General features: G+C 44.9%; 1 protein-coding gene across 14 annotated transcripts in view; it reads left to right on the top strand.

The window, feature by feature from the left end:
- The window catches only part of CTNND2 (catenin delta 2), a 2713436-nt gene that overhangs the window by 347874 nt on the left and 2351788 nt on the right, over positions 1–13774 (top strand). For all 14 annotated transcript variants that reach the window (XR_011020838.1, XR_011020837.1, XM_068236432.1 and 11 more), the window contains one exon: positions 9681–9797. Coding sequence is in view for 12 of the 14 variants with exons in the window: in XM_068236432.1 (XP_068092533.1) it covers positions 9681–9797 (117 nt within the window). In the remaining 2 variants the exon portion in view is untranslated. The remainder of the gene's footprint in view (positions 1–9680; positions 9798–13774) is intronic.

Here is a 13774-nt window from a genome sequence, read left to right as displayed (position 1 = left end):
AAACTTTCCATTATGCATGAGCAGATGGTATGTAATTATTGACACTCTGCTCATCTTAGTGTGCCAGAGCTACTGTAACTACACAGAATTATACATTCTTTAGGGTTTAATGCAGCTCCATACGCACAGATGACTCGTACGACTCTGTCCACAGCCTCCTCGCATTTCCTAAACCGGGTCAACGCACTTCGGTCAGTTGAAACAAGTATGAAGTAATTGCAGTGCAATGTTTACGTATCTCTCCAGCAGCGGCTATAGAGGTACGTACAGTAGTGTACATTTGAAATTGGCGTCTGTAGACTTGGGCGCAAGATACAGCCAGTATGTGGATGGACCTGCTTCTGCACAAGCCTGGGACATGTTAATTACTATTCCCCCTCCAGGCCGCCATGGATATTGGCGGAATCTAATTATTTTGGATCCCAGCGGTTGTTGGAGGCCGAATTATTGAGAATTTTTTAAGCAACCTCGGCTCTGTCTTCTGACGGTGCCAACGTTACTCAGTGAGCGCCGATATAGACTGACTCCCATTATAGTCTATGGCGGTGCTGGCTGCGCCCTAATCTAGCTGCGCAAAAAAGCACTGCTACGCATAATGTATGCACTCATCCTGCAAAGACGTCCTTCACTGTCGAAAGTGCTGGAAAATCTGTATCCAATCTGCAAAAAGGCAGAGGATGGAGTTGAAGGAAGCGATCCGCGTGTATGGGTCTGGATGAACAACACTCCGCTGCATCAATAATGCATAAATACACCCCACTCCTTGTTTGCATTTATAAACATCTGTCCTGTGTCATCCTCAGCATGGTGTCCATCATTCCTTCAGATGGCTATTCAGCATACAGCCCAGCCTGTATGTGTAAGACCAACCCAGAGGGCGGATGCACACCACAGGGAGGATGACACAGAAGTAATGTGTAAATGCACACAAGGGGTGGAGCACATTTATACAATAGTGGTGCATCAGCGGGGGTTTAGTTACTGTTCCACAATCTACCCTGATCATTCAACTTCAGGCCCAACATTTTGGAAAATCAGCAATTAATTTTTTAAACAACAACTCATTCACTGTAGACGAGAATTCATCTACTGCATACTCCTTCGCACAGGTCCTGGCAGAGAGTCACTACCCACGCTGATGACAGGACCAAGGTCCCATGGTCGGAGGTGGGACAGCCAGAGCGCCCTTAGCAGGAATGTAGGCAGCCAGTGAAAGGGAGCTGTGAGCATAGCGATGGAGAAGGGGGGACGTCTCCACCCACCCCCACTTTACATTGAGCCCCCTGTTCCTGGCTTTTTCCCTCCGGAATATTTAAGTGTCATTGCAGCGTTTGACAGCGGGCGGGACTTACCGCGGGTACATCCACCGGATGGAACTTTGATCTGTGTGCCACTAGTCTGGTCTACTCAAGATAAGACTAGCGTTGCACATATCGGATCTCCCACCGGCAGTCTAGCATACATAAAACACGCAAGATACTTCGCTGGGGAAGCTGATGATGACCCGAGGGATCGGGTCATTGACTCCAAGAGCCTTGGAATTACTATACTAACGCAGGGTAATGGAAGGGGTGATGCAGATGGCGTCCCCTAATGGTAAAAAATAAATAGGTATATAACTTTTTTTTACCGTCTTCGGCTTGTGACTCCTTTATACCACAGCCAATCTAAAACATCAATTCGCACTTTTGAAAGCCGGACGGTGTATCGAAGACCAGGGCAGCCCACCCACCAATATAGTCTGGGAGAGAACAATGTTGTGTCTACTGCCTCCACTGGCTCTGGACTCAGTCAGCTTTATATAAAATGTGCCCCACTGTTATTCATGAATCTATGCAGTGTGTTAAATCTAAATTCACATGTTGTACGGTACATGACAGCATACTGTTCCTTGTCATTTCTATTGACTTTACTATACTTGACTATTCTATCATTACTTTACTATCATTTAGCTTAATTTAAATTCCACCTCTGAACCTAGCCTATTAAAAATATACAGTGCTACTTATACAATTACACAACACATACCTATTTTCATATTTATCTCCTCTTAGGCCATTACTTCCACTGGCGATGAATAGAAAGATTCTTGCCCAGTTTGGGTTCTGACATAGGTTTGGAAAGTCAGAGTGTTCAGTGATGCAATTGAGATCTTCCATCAAAGATTCAATGTTTGAAATTTCTTTGCAGCATATCGATTCCATCCCAGTCGGCATCGCCACACAATTCAAACATGTACACCAACGAGTGTGTCCTATTTTGTGACGATCGTAGTCATCAAAGTGGTCCGGATTGTTTATATCTCTGATAGGGTTTTCCGGAAAACTGTTTGACGGCCGGTTTTGACCACTTATTTCCCTCATTTGTTCCTGCAACCGTCTCAACTGTAAAATAAAAATAAAAAAATAATTGGGGATATGACAGAACAAAAAGTTTTACTTATAAAGTATTGAATAAACAGACCATTGTAGGGCTAAACAAAATGAAATTTGTGGGTTTGGGTCTGGGATTCTAAGTTTAGAGTATCTGAATAACAAGGATTCATTCAGGGGTCGAGTGGTGCGTGGACGCGGGTGGGCGGCGTCCACTTATTTCCAGAGCGTGGACACCTTCCACCCTGGCATGCTCATAGGGGAGCGCAGTGGAAGGAAAGCAGTCAATAGCGGTGTAGAAGGGGGGCAATCTCCACCCCCCCTTCCCTCACATTAGTGCTCTCCCCTCCTCCAGAAGTAACGTGCAGGCAGCCGGCGGGACTTACCTCTCCTCGTTCCGACAGCGGACCTTAGTGCCGCTGCTCAGGTCTGGACCAGTCCAGACTAGCGGCAGTGGAATGCCCGCGCCCAACGTGGAGAGGTAAGTCCCGCCCGCAAGTTTCTTCTGGAGGAGGGGAGACCGAGGGAGGGAGAGCACTAAGGTGGGGGCGGGGAGATGGCCCCCTTCTCCACCGCTGCTCAAAGATATCCTTCCACTGCGCTGCTACCGTCCTTTCGGTTGTGGGTGGGGGGGTTGGGTATACACCTGACTACCTATTCTGGGCACATATACCCCTGATTACATATATACTGGGCACATATACCCCCTGACTACATATACTGGGACATATATCCATGGCTACATATATTAGGACATATTCTGGGTACATATCCCCCTGGCTACCTATATTGTGCACATATACCCCTGACTACATATACTGGGCACGTATACCCCTGGATACATATACTGGGAACATATACCTCTGCCTACATATACTGAGGAATACTATACTCTTGGCTACTTATACTGGGGACACCTATAGACCTGGCTACCTATGCTGGGGGTACCTATTCTGGGGGAAATGATGTCAGATTATCTGCATTTTAACGGAACCGCTGTTATGAATTTAGGGAAACAGCTGCCAGATTACGTGTATGTTAGGGGAACGGCTGCTGCCAGATTACGTGTATTTTGGGGAACAGCTGCCAGATTATGTGCATGTTAGGGGAACGGCTGCTGCCAGATTACGCGTATTTTGTGGAACTGCTGACAGATTGTGTATGTTTGGGGGACCACTGCGGCAAGATTATATGTATTTTGGGTGGTCAGCTGCCAGGTTTCGCATATTTTGGGGAACTGCTTCCAAATTATGTGTATGTTTGGGAAACTGCTGCTGCCACATTACCTAATTTGGGGGAACCACTGCCATATTATCTGTATTTTGGAGGAACTTCTACCAGATTATGTGTCTTTTAGGTGAAATGCTGTCAAATTACATCTTTTTTGGGGGGATACACTACGGAAGACCGCAAAATTACCCGGAAGACCTTTTACATCATTGCTAAGGTCGTGTATATTTGGCTCCACCCATGACACATTACGCTTGTCCACACCCATTTTTTGGGGCGGATGATGGTTTTTCCAGGTGAGTCCACTCACTTCTTTTCCCAGAACTAGACCCCTAGATGCAGGCGCATGGTCCCCTTGGCAGTTTTGTACTCAACTCCAAACCAAGCCCAACCCTGTCTGTCCTACTCCTCTAGATACATATAGCAGTGTACAGCAAAGCTAGATGCAACATCTCTTTGAGTCCTGTATGTAAAGTGAAAAACAAGTTAATGTATTTCACATGAAATCGATTATGCGTTGCAAGGATGCATGTATACTAGTGCTGTACGCAGGGAGGAGGAGGCGGAGATTGGAGGACAAACTGCGCTGGAAGGTGATTATGTAGGGTACCGAACGCAAGGGAAAAAGCGGGGCACAAGGGTGTAAGAAGAGGTATATTGCAGATACATAGGCTCAAGAGGGTACACATTTAGTGACAGGTGTAGCAAACATAAGGGATACAGAGTCACAAGGGGTTAAAACCTGAGGCACAGGGTGCAGAAAAACCATATACTCACGCTCTCTTCTCTTCTCACAATTCTCAGTTCTCCTGCTTGCCGTGTACTGCTTGATGCATCATCCATGATTATTCTATAAAACAACATACACATAAATAAATAAAAAAAAATAGAATGAGGTTTCATTAGATTATTAAAATATAGTAATATTTTAATGGAGAAATATTTTAAAACAGACCCCCACTATATGGTTTGATAGGTAGCTGCCCACAAGTATATGTAAAAGTTGGTAGGTGAACCCCAGTACAGGTTAAATAGGTAGCTGCCCCTCAGTTTAGGTTACATTACGTCGGTGAACCCATTATAGGTTAGATAGGTAAATGCTCCCATTATAGGTTACATAGGTAACGGACCCCCAGTATAGTTAACACAGGTAGTTGACCAACAGTGTAGGTTACATAGGTAGCTGTCCCCCAGTATAAGTTACATTTGGTAGGTGCCCACCAAGATTTATTAGATAGGTAGCTGCACCATCAGTATAGGTAAAATTAGGTAGGTGTCCCCCATTATAGTTTAGATGGGTAACTTCCCCCAAGTATTGGTTAGATTAGATAGGTGCACCAAAGTATATATTAGATGGGTAGGTGCCACCAAGTATAGGTTAGATTAGGTAGTTGCACCACAGTATAGATTAGATAGGTAGGTGCCCCCAAGTATAGGTTAGATTAGGTATGTGCCCCACAGTATAGTTTAGATAGATCAGTGACCCCCATTATAGGTTAGATTACGTAGGTGCCCCCCATTATAGATTAGATAGGTGACCCCCAGTACAGGTTAGATTAGATAGGTGCCCCCCAGTATAGATTAGATGGGAAGCTGCCACCAAGTATATGTTTGAATAGGTAGGTGCACAACAGTATAATTTAGATAGGTAGGTGCCCCCCAGTATAGATTAGATGGGTAGCTGCCCCCAAGTATTGGGTAGATTAGATAGGTGCACCAAAGTATAGATTAGATGGGTAGATGTCGACAATACATGTTAGATTAGGTAGTTTCCCCCAGTATAGTTTAGATAGATAGGTGCCCCCCATTATAGATTACATTAGGTAGTTGCCCCCCAGTATAGATTATATGGGTAGCTGCCTCCCAGTATAGGTTAGATTAGGTAGGTGCCCCAAAGTATTGAGTTGATGGGTAGCTGAACCACAATATATGTTAGTTTAGGTAGGTTCCCCACATTATAGTTTAGATAGGTAGGTGTCCCCCCATTAAAGGTTAGATTAGGTGCCCCCCAGTATAGATTATATGGGTAGCTGCCCCCCAGTATAGGTTAGATTAGATAGGTGCCACAAAGTACATTAGATGGTTAGCTGAACCACAGTAGATGTTTGATTAGATAGGTGCCCCCCAGTATAGATTAGATGGGTAGCTGCCCACAAGTATAGGTTAGATTAGGTAGGTGCCCCACAGTATAGTTTAGATAGGTACGTGACCCCCATTATAGGTTAGATTAGGTAGGTGCCCCCCATTATAGATTAGATAGGTGACCCCCAGTACAGGTTACATTAGATAGGTGCCCCCCAGTATAGATTAGATGGGTAGCTGCCCCCAAATATAGGTTAGATTAGGTAGGTGCCCCAAAGTATAGATAGGTAGGTGCCCCGTTATAGGTTAGATTAGGTAGATGACCCCCATTATAGGTTAGCTTAGGTAGGTGCCCCCCATTATAGATTAGATAGGTAGGTAGGTGACCCCCAGTACAGGTTAGATTAGATAGGTGCCCCAAAGTATAGATTTAATGGGTAGCTGCCCCACAGTATTAGGTAGGTACTTCGGTAGGTGGTATGGTGTGGTGTTCTCCCCCCCCCCCCCCGCCCCCCACGCATAATAGACTGGGGATGTCACCCGCGGGGAGGGCAGCCCGACCTCTCCCTCCCTATCTCCCCGAGCAGCCGTCCAAGTTCCCCTCTTCCAGACTGCAGATCGAGAGCGCAGGGAAGCGCTATACCTAGCTACTCACCTCCATGGAGCCAATCGCCGCCGGTCTCCTCCTTTCCGCATAGCCGCTGATACATGTGCATCAGCAGCTATGCGGAGAGGAGGAGACCGGCGGCGATTGGCTCCAGGGAGGTGAGTAGCTAGGTATAGCGCTTCCCTGCGCTCTCGATCTGCAGTCTGGAAGAGGGGAACTTGGACGGCTGCTCGGGGAGATAGGGAGGGAGAGGTCGGGCTGCCCTCCCCGCGGTGGGGATATAACATGGAATATTTTTTTACCTGATAATGCCTGCTGGCTCAGGGAATGATGCGCTGCAGCAGTGCTTAATCCAACTGCGCGAGTACGAGAAGACGTTCTGCGCATGCCTGTTAATGACGTCCTCTCGTGCACAGCGCAATAGGGAAGTTCACAAATCTTCTGTACTGCCCGATGCCCCGGAAGTAGATGAGGGGCTGGCCGCCATGTTGGATTCCGGAGATACCGAAAAAACCGGCAGAATGGGGGTGGAGAGCAGCGACATCTGCGGATTCTGCAAAAGGCTACAAAGGGGATTCGGTACATATATTTGGTGTGGGGGGGTTGGATTAGGGTTACAGTATTCCTTTAAGGTCAGTGTTCATGACTCCACCATAAGAAAGAGACTGGGCAAAAATGGCCTGCATGGAAGATATCCAAGGCGCAAACCACTTTTAAGCAAAAAGAACATTAAGGCTCGTCTCAATTTTGCTAAAAAAACATCTCAATGATTGCCAAGACTTTTGGGAAAATACCTTGTGGACCGACGAGACAAAAGTTGAACTTTTTGGAAGGTGCATGTCCCATTACATCTGGCGTAGAAGTAACACAGCATTTCAGCAGAAGAACATCATACCAACAGTAAAATATGGTGGTGGTAGTGTGATGATCTGGGGTTGTTTTGCTGCTTTAGGACCTGGAAGGCATGCTGTGATAGATGGAACCATGAATTCTACTGTCTGCCAAAAAATCCTGAAGGAGAATGTCTGGCCATCTGTTCGTCAACTCAAGCTGAAGCGATCTTGTGTGCTGCAGCAGGACAATGACCCAAAACACACCAGCAAATTCACCTCTGAGTGGCTGAAGAAAAACAAAATGAAGACTTTGGAGAGGCCTAGTCAAAGTCCTGACCTGAATCCTATTGAGATGTTGTGGCATGACCTTAAAAAGGCGGTTCATGCTAGAAAACCCTCAAATTAAGCTGAATTACAACAATTCTGCAAAGATGAGTGGGCCAAAATTCCTCCAGAGCGCTGTAAAAGACTCGTGGCAAGTTATCGCAAATGCTTGATTGCAGTTATTGCTGCTAAGGGTGCCTTAACCAGTTATTAGGTTCAGGGGGCAATTTCTTTTTCACACAGGGCCATGTAGGTTTTGAGGTCTTTTTCTCACTAAATAATAAAAAACATCATTTAAAACGGCATTTTGTGTTCAATTATGTTATCTTTGACCAATAGTTAACGGTTTTTGATGAGCAGAAACATTTAAGTGTGACAAACATGCAAAAGAATAAGAAATCAGGAAGGGGGCAAATAGTTTTTCACACCACTGTATATTTGTATGACAGCGCTCCTCTTCTATATCCTTATGACCTGTAAAATTAAAAAACAGCTCCACATAGTGCATTACTGCTGGATTTCCGACATCTGTTCAAACACCCCAAAGTGCCAAATAAGTGCTCTTAATCGTGCTCCACGTCTAGTGCAAACTTGCCACCAATCTCCTAGAAAAATACAGGCTCACCAGATATATACCACCTCACAGCCAGGTGGATGTAGCGCACAAGTAAAGCCACAACGATCTGGGCTCCACAATATAGTCTGTCATTACAGATGTTTTCCAGAACCACACAAAATACGTTACTGAGAGCCAAAGCCTCTGCCAAGTGTGCAAACTGCAACTAGAAACCCAAGCACTGAAATGAAATGCAAGCTCAGGTGCGCACAGGTTTCATGTGAGCTGTGGGAGGCGCCTTGGGCACTTTGGGGTGTTTGAACAGATGTCGGAAATCCAGCAGTAAAGCACTATGTGGAGCTGTTTTTAATTTTACAGGTCATAAGGATATAGAAAAGGAGCGCTGTCATACAAATATATTTAATCCAAAAGGTTACTTTGCCTGCAGTGCTGACTGCCTTCTGGATTCCCTCAGGGTCTGAGGCTGAATGGTAAACTGTGACAAAGGGAACAGGAATTGGAGGGTGACTGCGCATAGGTCACATTGTCGGCAGTGGTGCGACCAATCGTTGGTGTCAGTCTGTTCACAGTATTTCAAACCATCAGATGCAACTATTTCCAGAATGGTAACGGTGCCAGATTAGACAGGATTGGCGCATTATTGTCTGATGATCCAGCAACCGATCTTTTAACGTCAGCTTGCTCACAGTTTTACAAGCCATCAGAGGCGATTAATCCCCGATGGTACTGGAGTAAGTTAGACGAGATCGCGGGGCTGGACCTCACAGTTGGGGCAAATTATATATTTGCATTTCAGGGAGCTTAGATGATTTCCTTGCATTGAAGGACAGCCATAGCTATAATTACTATTTATTGAAGTATTTATATAGCTCCAACATATTATGCAGCGTTGTACAGAGTATATTGTCTTGTCACTAACTGTCTCTCAGAGGGGCTCACAATCTAGTCCCTACCATAGTCATATATCTATGTATGTATTGTACATGTATCATAGTCTAGGGCCAATTTTATGGGGAAACCAGTTCACTTATATGTATGTTTTTGGGATGTGGGAGGAAACCGGAGTGCCCAAAGGAAAACCACACAGACAGGGGGAGAACATACAAACTCCTAGCAGATGTTGACCTGGCTGGGATACAAACTGGGATATTGCTCTTATGATTTTATCTAATTGCCATCGGCAGTCCGGAAGGATTTTTTTTCCTTCATAGGGCTAATTGGTCCGACTCCTGTAAGGTTTTTTGCCTTTCTTTGGATCAACTGACATACATGAAGTTGCAGTGGCTGGATAGTGTACTGGTTAAGGGCACCGCCTTTGACATGGGAGACCAGGGTTGAAATCCTGGCTAGGGTTAGTACTTATTCAGTAAGGAGTTCAAGGCAAGAATCTCTAACACTGCAGGGTGGATTCTTGAGCGCATCCCAGTGGCTGCAGCTCTTGAGTGCTTTGAGTCCAACAGGAGAAAGTCGCTATACAAATGTTCGGATTCTGAGACTAATGTCATACCTTTTTTTTCTGGTACAACTCTATGGACATAGGTCTTTTTTCAACCTAACTATGTAACTAGGTACATTTTTTTCCAATTGTCTGTTTCTAGCCTAGATTTTATTTTAGCTAGAAAAGTAAACATTTTCATATCATTCTTATTTTGTAGAAGGACAAAAAGACATTGAGGATGAACTGACCACTGGTTTAGAACTTGTTGACTCATGCATTAGATCTTTGCAAGAATCTGGCATACTTGAAGCACAAGACTTCTCCTCATGTGAAAGTAAGTATATATTTTCAGTTATACAGTCTATTTTAATATGTATAATAATGTTATTCATATAACCATGCTTAAAGAGGAACTGTTGCAAAAAGGGGGAAAAATAAATTAATGCATTTCTAAGTGAGAAGTAAAAAAAAATAGAAGAGATATCAATTTGTTCATAGTGTTTGATCTACAATCAGCCTGCATGTAATCATCTTTACTACTGGCAAACATGAAAAAATTTAGAGAGCACCAACTGCTGTTTTCTCGAACCACAACCCCTAACAATGCAATAGTTGTTGTTTTTTGTAGATAAACATATGCACAGAGGGAGATACTGGTTGCTTGGCAGTTGGAAACAGCTGTTATTTCCCACAATGCAACAAGGCTCACAGACAAACTGTCATGACCTAGGTGCTGACATCCCACTGTGGGACAGGTTTCACCACAATATCAGCCATACAGACCCGTTGATGATCTATTTGAGAAAAGGAAAAGATTTCTTGTGGAAAAGGGGGTATCAGTTACTGATTGGGATGAAGTTCAATCCTTGGTTACAGCTCCTCTTTAAGTGTTCATGCTGTGTATTAGTAAAATATGTTCTAAACCCATTACAAGCATCTCATGAGTCGCCATAACAACAAAACTAGTAGAGCAGAATAGAAGCTGGGAGTGTGGTTGTGAGCGATGTCAGGCGTAAGAGATAGCAGCACAATCCAAGCCGACCAATTAGCCCACACACGGGGTTAAGCCTATTAAAACTCTGTTGCAAATTTTAATTTCTGTGTGTGTAAGTGTACACTCTTTTTATATTTAAAAGTTGTATATCATTTTACGCTATGGTGGCCCCAATTATCTTTTGTTTAAAGTACCACTATTGCAAAAAAAAAATAGGAAGTTAAAATCTGACAGAATCGACAGGTTTTGGGCCAGTCCATCTCCTCATGGGGGATTCTCAGGGTTTTTTTTGTTTTCAACAGCATTTTCTGAACAACAGTTTTAGGGCTGGTTCACACGGGCGTCTGCTGAGCTTTTGCTTGGCGTCGCATTCAAACGCCAGCGTTTAAACTCCAGAGTTTAAAAGCTAGCTTTTGAAGGCTTTTGGGAAGCGTTCAAGGCTAGCAGTTCTGGTCTCTGCTATTGTTTACCGCCTCTGAAAGCAGCATGTTGATTTCAAGACTAGACGCAATGCCGGGATCTACCGCCAGGCTTTCATGAAAGCCTGCAAAAGCCAGCTCTAAACTCTCCCATTCACTTGCATGGGATGGCGGTAGATCCCAAAAAAACGCTGTGTACGCCGCGTTAAACGCCACAAAAATGCCCGTCTGAACCAGCCCTAACTACCAAAATAGTAAGATACCAGCCAGCCTCCCTTCTCACTTGCACACTATTTTGTCAGTTAGACTTTGCAACTGCTGTTCAGGAAATGCTGCTGAACACAAAGAAAACCCTGAGAATCCCCATGAGAATATGGACTGGCCCAAAACCTGTTGGGTCTGTCAGATTTTAACTCCCTTCTTTTTCGCAATAGTGATCCTTTAAGGTGATCTGATTAATGAGGGCTGGTTACAAAGGATAGTATTTCTGTTCCGGGGGGGGGGGGGGGGGGGACAAGTCAGATTACCAAATATGCACTGCAGACCCGTCTAGCTGAGGGCCAAATAAGAAGGGTGAGTGCCCACTTCTTGGGGTTAGGTGGTTTGCCTCACCAAAATATCATTTGAGCATGCATCTGCCTGGAAATCCATGGTGGAATTGCATCAGTTCCTTTGTGAATGTGGTTGTGGTGTTTGAAAGGAAGTGGTCACTATGATGACTAGACCACGGCCTAATCAGATGTCAGATGTCTCAAGCCTTCAAATACCCCTGGCACCAGGATAGAAAGGGTTAAAATGACAACAGCACACACAATATTAGCGAGTCAGTAAGCTGATTTATGAAACCCCCAATGTGGGTCCTTATATGCTCAATGTACAGAGTGTGCACATGCGCGGTATCACAGTTTCCAAGAAGTCACATGATTTTTCAAGAATTGCATAGTTCGATGATCAAAGGGAAAACATGCTATTTGTGACAGTACATGTGCTTGGGTACTTGTGGAAAATGCCCAGTACAGAGATTGAATATTTTTAGTTTCATAGAGCCAGTTCTTCCTGCCCAGCTGTGGAGCTAACTGTACAGGGAAAAACCCTAATAAGATTGATGTATGAGCTGATTATACATAAATGGAACATATTCTAACATATATATACATATAATAATATATACATATAAATGTTTAGACCCTTTCAGTCCTCTCTTTGGTCATCCCTTCCGAAGAAAGAGGACGACCAAACTAAAGCCAATGTCTAAAATGGGCAGAGCTAGCATCACAGTGGGCGAAATTCTGGTCATGGTCTCTTAACCACCCTGGCGTTCTATTAAGATCGCCAGGGCAGCTGCGGGAGGGTTTTTTTTTAATAAAAAAAAAACTATTTCATGCAGCCAACTGAAAGTTGGCTGCATGAAAGCCCACTAGAGGGCGCTCCGGAGGCGTTCTTCCGATCGCCTCCGGCGCCCAGAATAAACAAGGAAGGCCGCAATGAGCGGCCTTCCTTGTTTTGCTTACATCGTCGCCATAGCGACGAGCGGAGTGACGTCATGGACGTCAGCCGACGTCCTGACGTCAGCCGCCTCCGATCCAGCCCTTAGCGCTGGCCGGAACTTTTTGTTCCGGCTACGCTGGGCTCAGGCGGCTGGGGGGACCCTCTTTCGCCGCTGCTCGCGGCGGTGATCAGGCAGCACACGCGGCTGGCAAAGTGCCGGCTGCGTGTGCTGCTTTTTATTTCACTAAAATCGGCCCAGCAGGGCCTGAGCGGCAGCCTCCGGCGGTGATGGACGAGCTGAGCTCGTCCATACCGCCCGGCTGGTTAATATAAAATAATGGATATAAACATGGATAGTTGTTTGATGAAATACTCCTAGCAAAACAAATGATTGACTAACTAACTCTAAACAAATAATTAACCAATTGGCCAATCTAATGGTCAAATGAATCAGAAAAATACCAATGATTATTTTTCCTGATGCGTATCAAAAACCAAGAATATTGCTTCCTCCTGATGTAATTTAGTAGGGATCTTTTGCGGGCTGCATGTGTGAGTGCACTCATATGTTTAACTTAAACAAATCTATAGTGAAGGATATGAGCGCTCAACAGATCTCTCTCAAAGTGCTAACCACATCAACCAAGGTCCTAATGTTAGGGCCTCCACCACATTAAACATAAATCCCAGACATCTCAACATGCACTGTTACAGAATCTCATTTCCCACAGACAGGATTATAATGACATATACAGTTCTTAAAGTCCTCATGCACGAGTCCTAATCCACAATGCCTCTATCCAGCCGGATCAATATATCTTTAACAGGACATCAGTTGAACTCCCTTTTGGGGACAACCATAATGCTCACCAGATTCCGATGCCAATTACCACAGTTGGCTTATAGCGTGTGTGGCCCAGCCAGTATGCCTTCTCCAACCTCCTTGGTTCTTCAGTGGTATCCCATACGTACATGCAAAGAAACAAGCCTATATAGTGCAGTATGCCAGTTATCTTTGCATATCACCCCGTGTTCACCGCACTCACTGACACCGCTGGTGACCCACCGCTATTCACCTTTCCGCATGCACTATGTAAACACTAGCCTCTTACCAGCAGGTATGGCTGACCATCCAGGACCAGCAACAGCGCTTTCTTATGCCAATACCCTCCAGATACTCGTCCTCCAATCTGCCAGCACCTTAAACTCAGACAGAACGCTTCTATGGTGTAACCCCTGTGGGGCCTTTTATATAGGAAAAACAACACGTGAACTCAGAGAACGTATCTCTGAGCACGTTAAGAGTATTAGAAGTGTTAGTTCCACGGCCCCTGTCGGGGTGCATTTCAGACGATACCATGGGGGCGATCCCAGGGGATTAAGATTTGTTGGGATCGATCGAGTTCATGG

The sequence above is a fragment of the Hyperolius riggenbachi genome, chromosome 5 (assembly GCF_040937935.1).
Source record: "Hyperolius riggenbachi isolate aHypRig1 chromosome 5, aHypRig1.pri, whole genome shotgun sequence".
Taxonomy (NCBI): domain Eukaryota; kingdom Metazoa; phylum Chordata; class Amphibia; order Anura; family Hyperoliidae; genus Hyperolius; species Hyperolius riggenbachi.
This window is presented reverse-complemented; position numbering and strand designations above follow the sequence as displayed.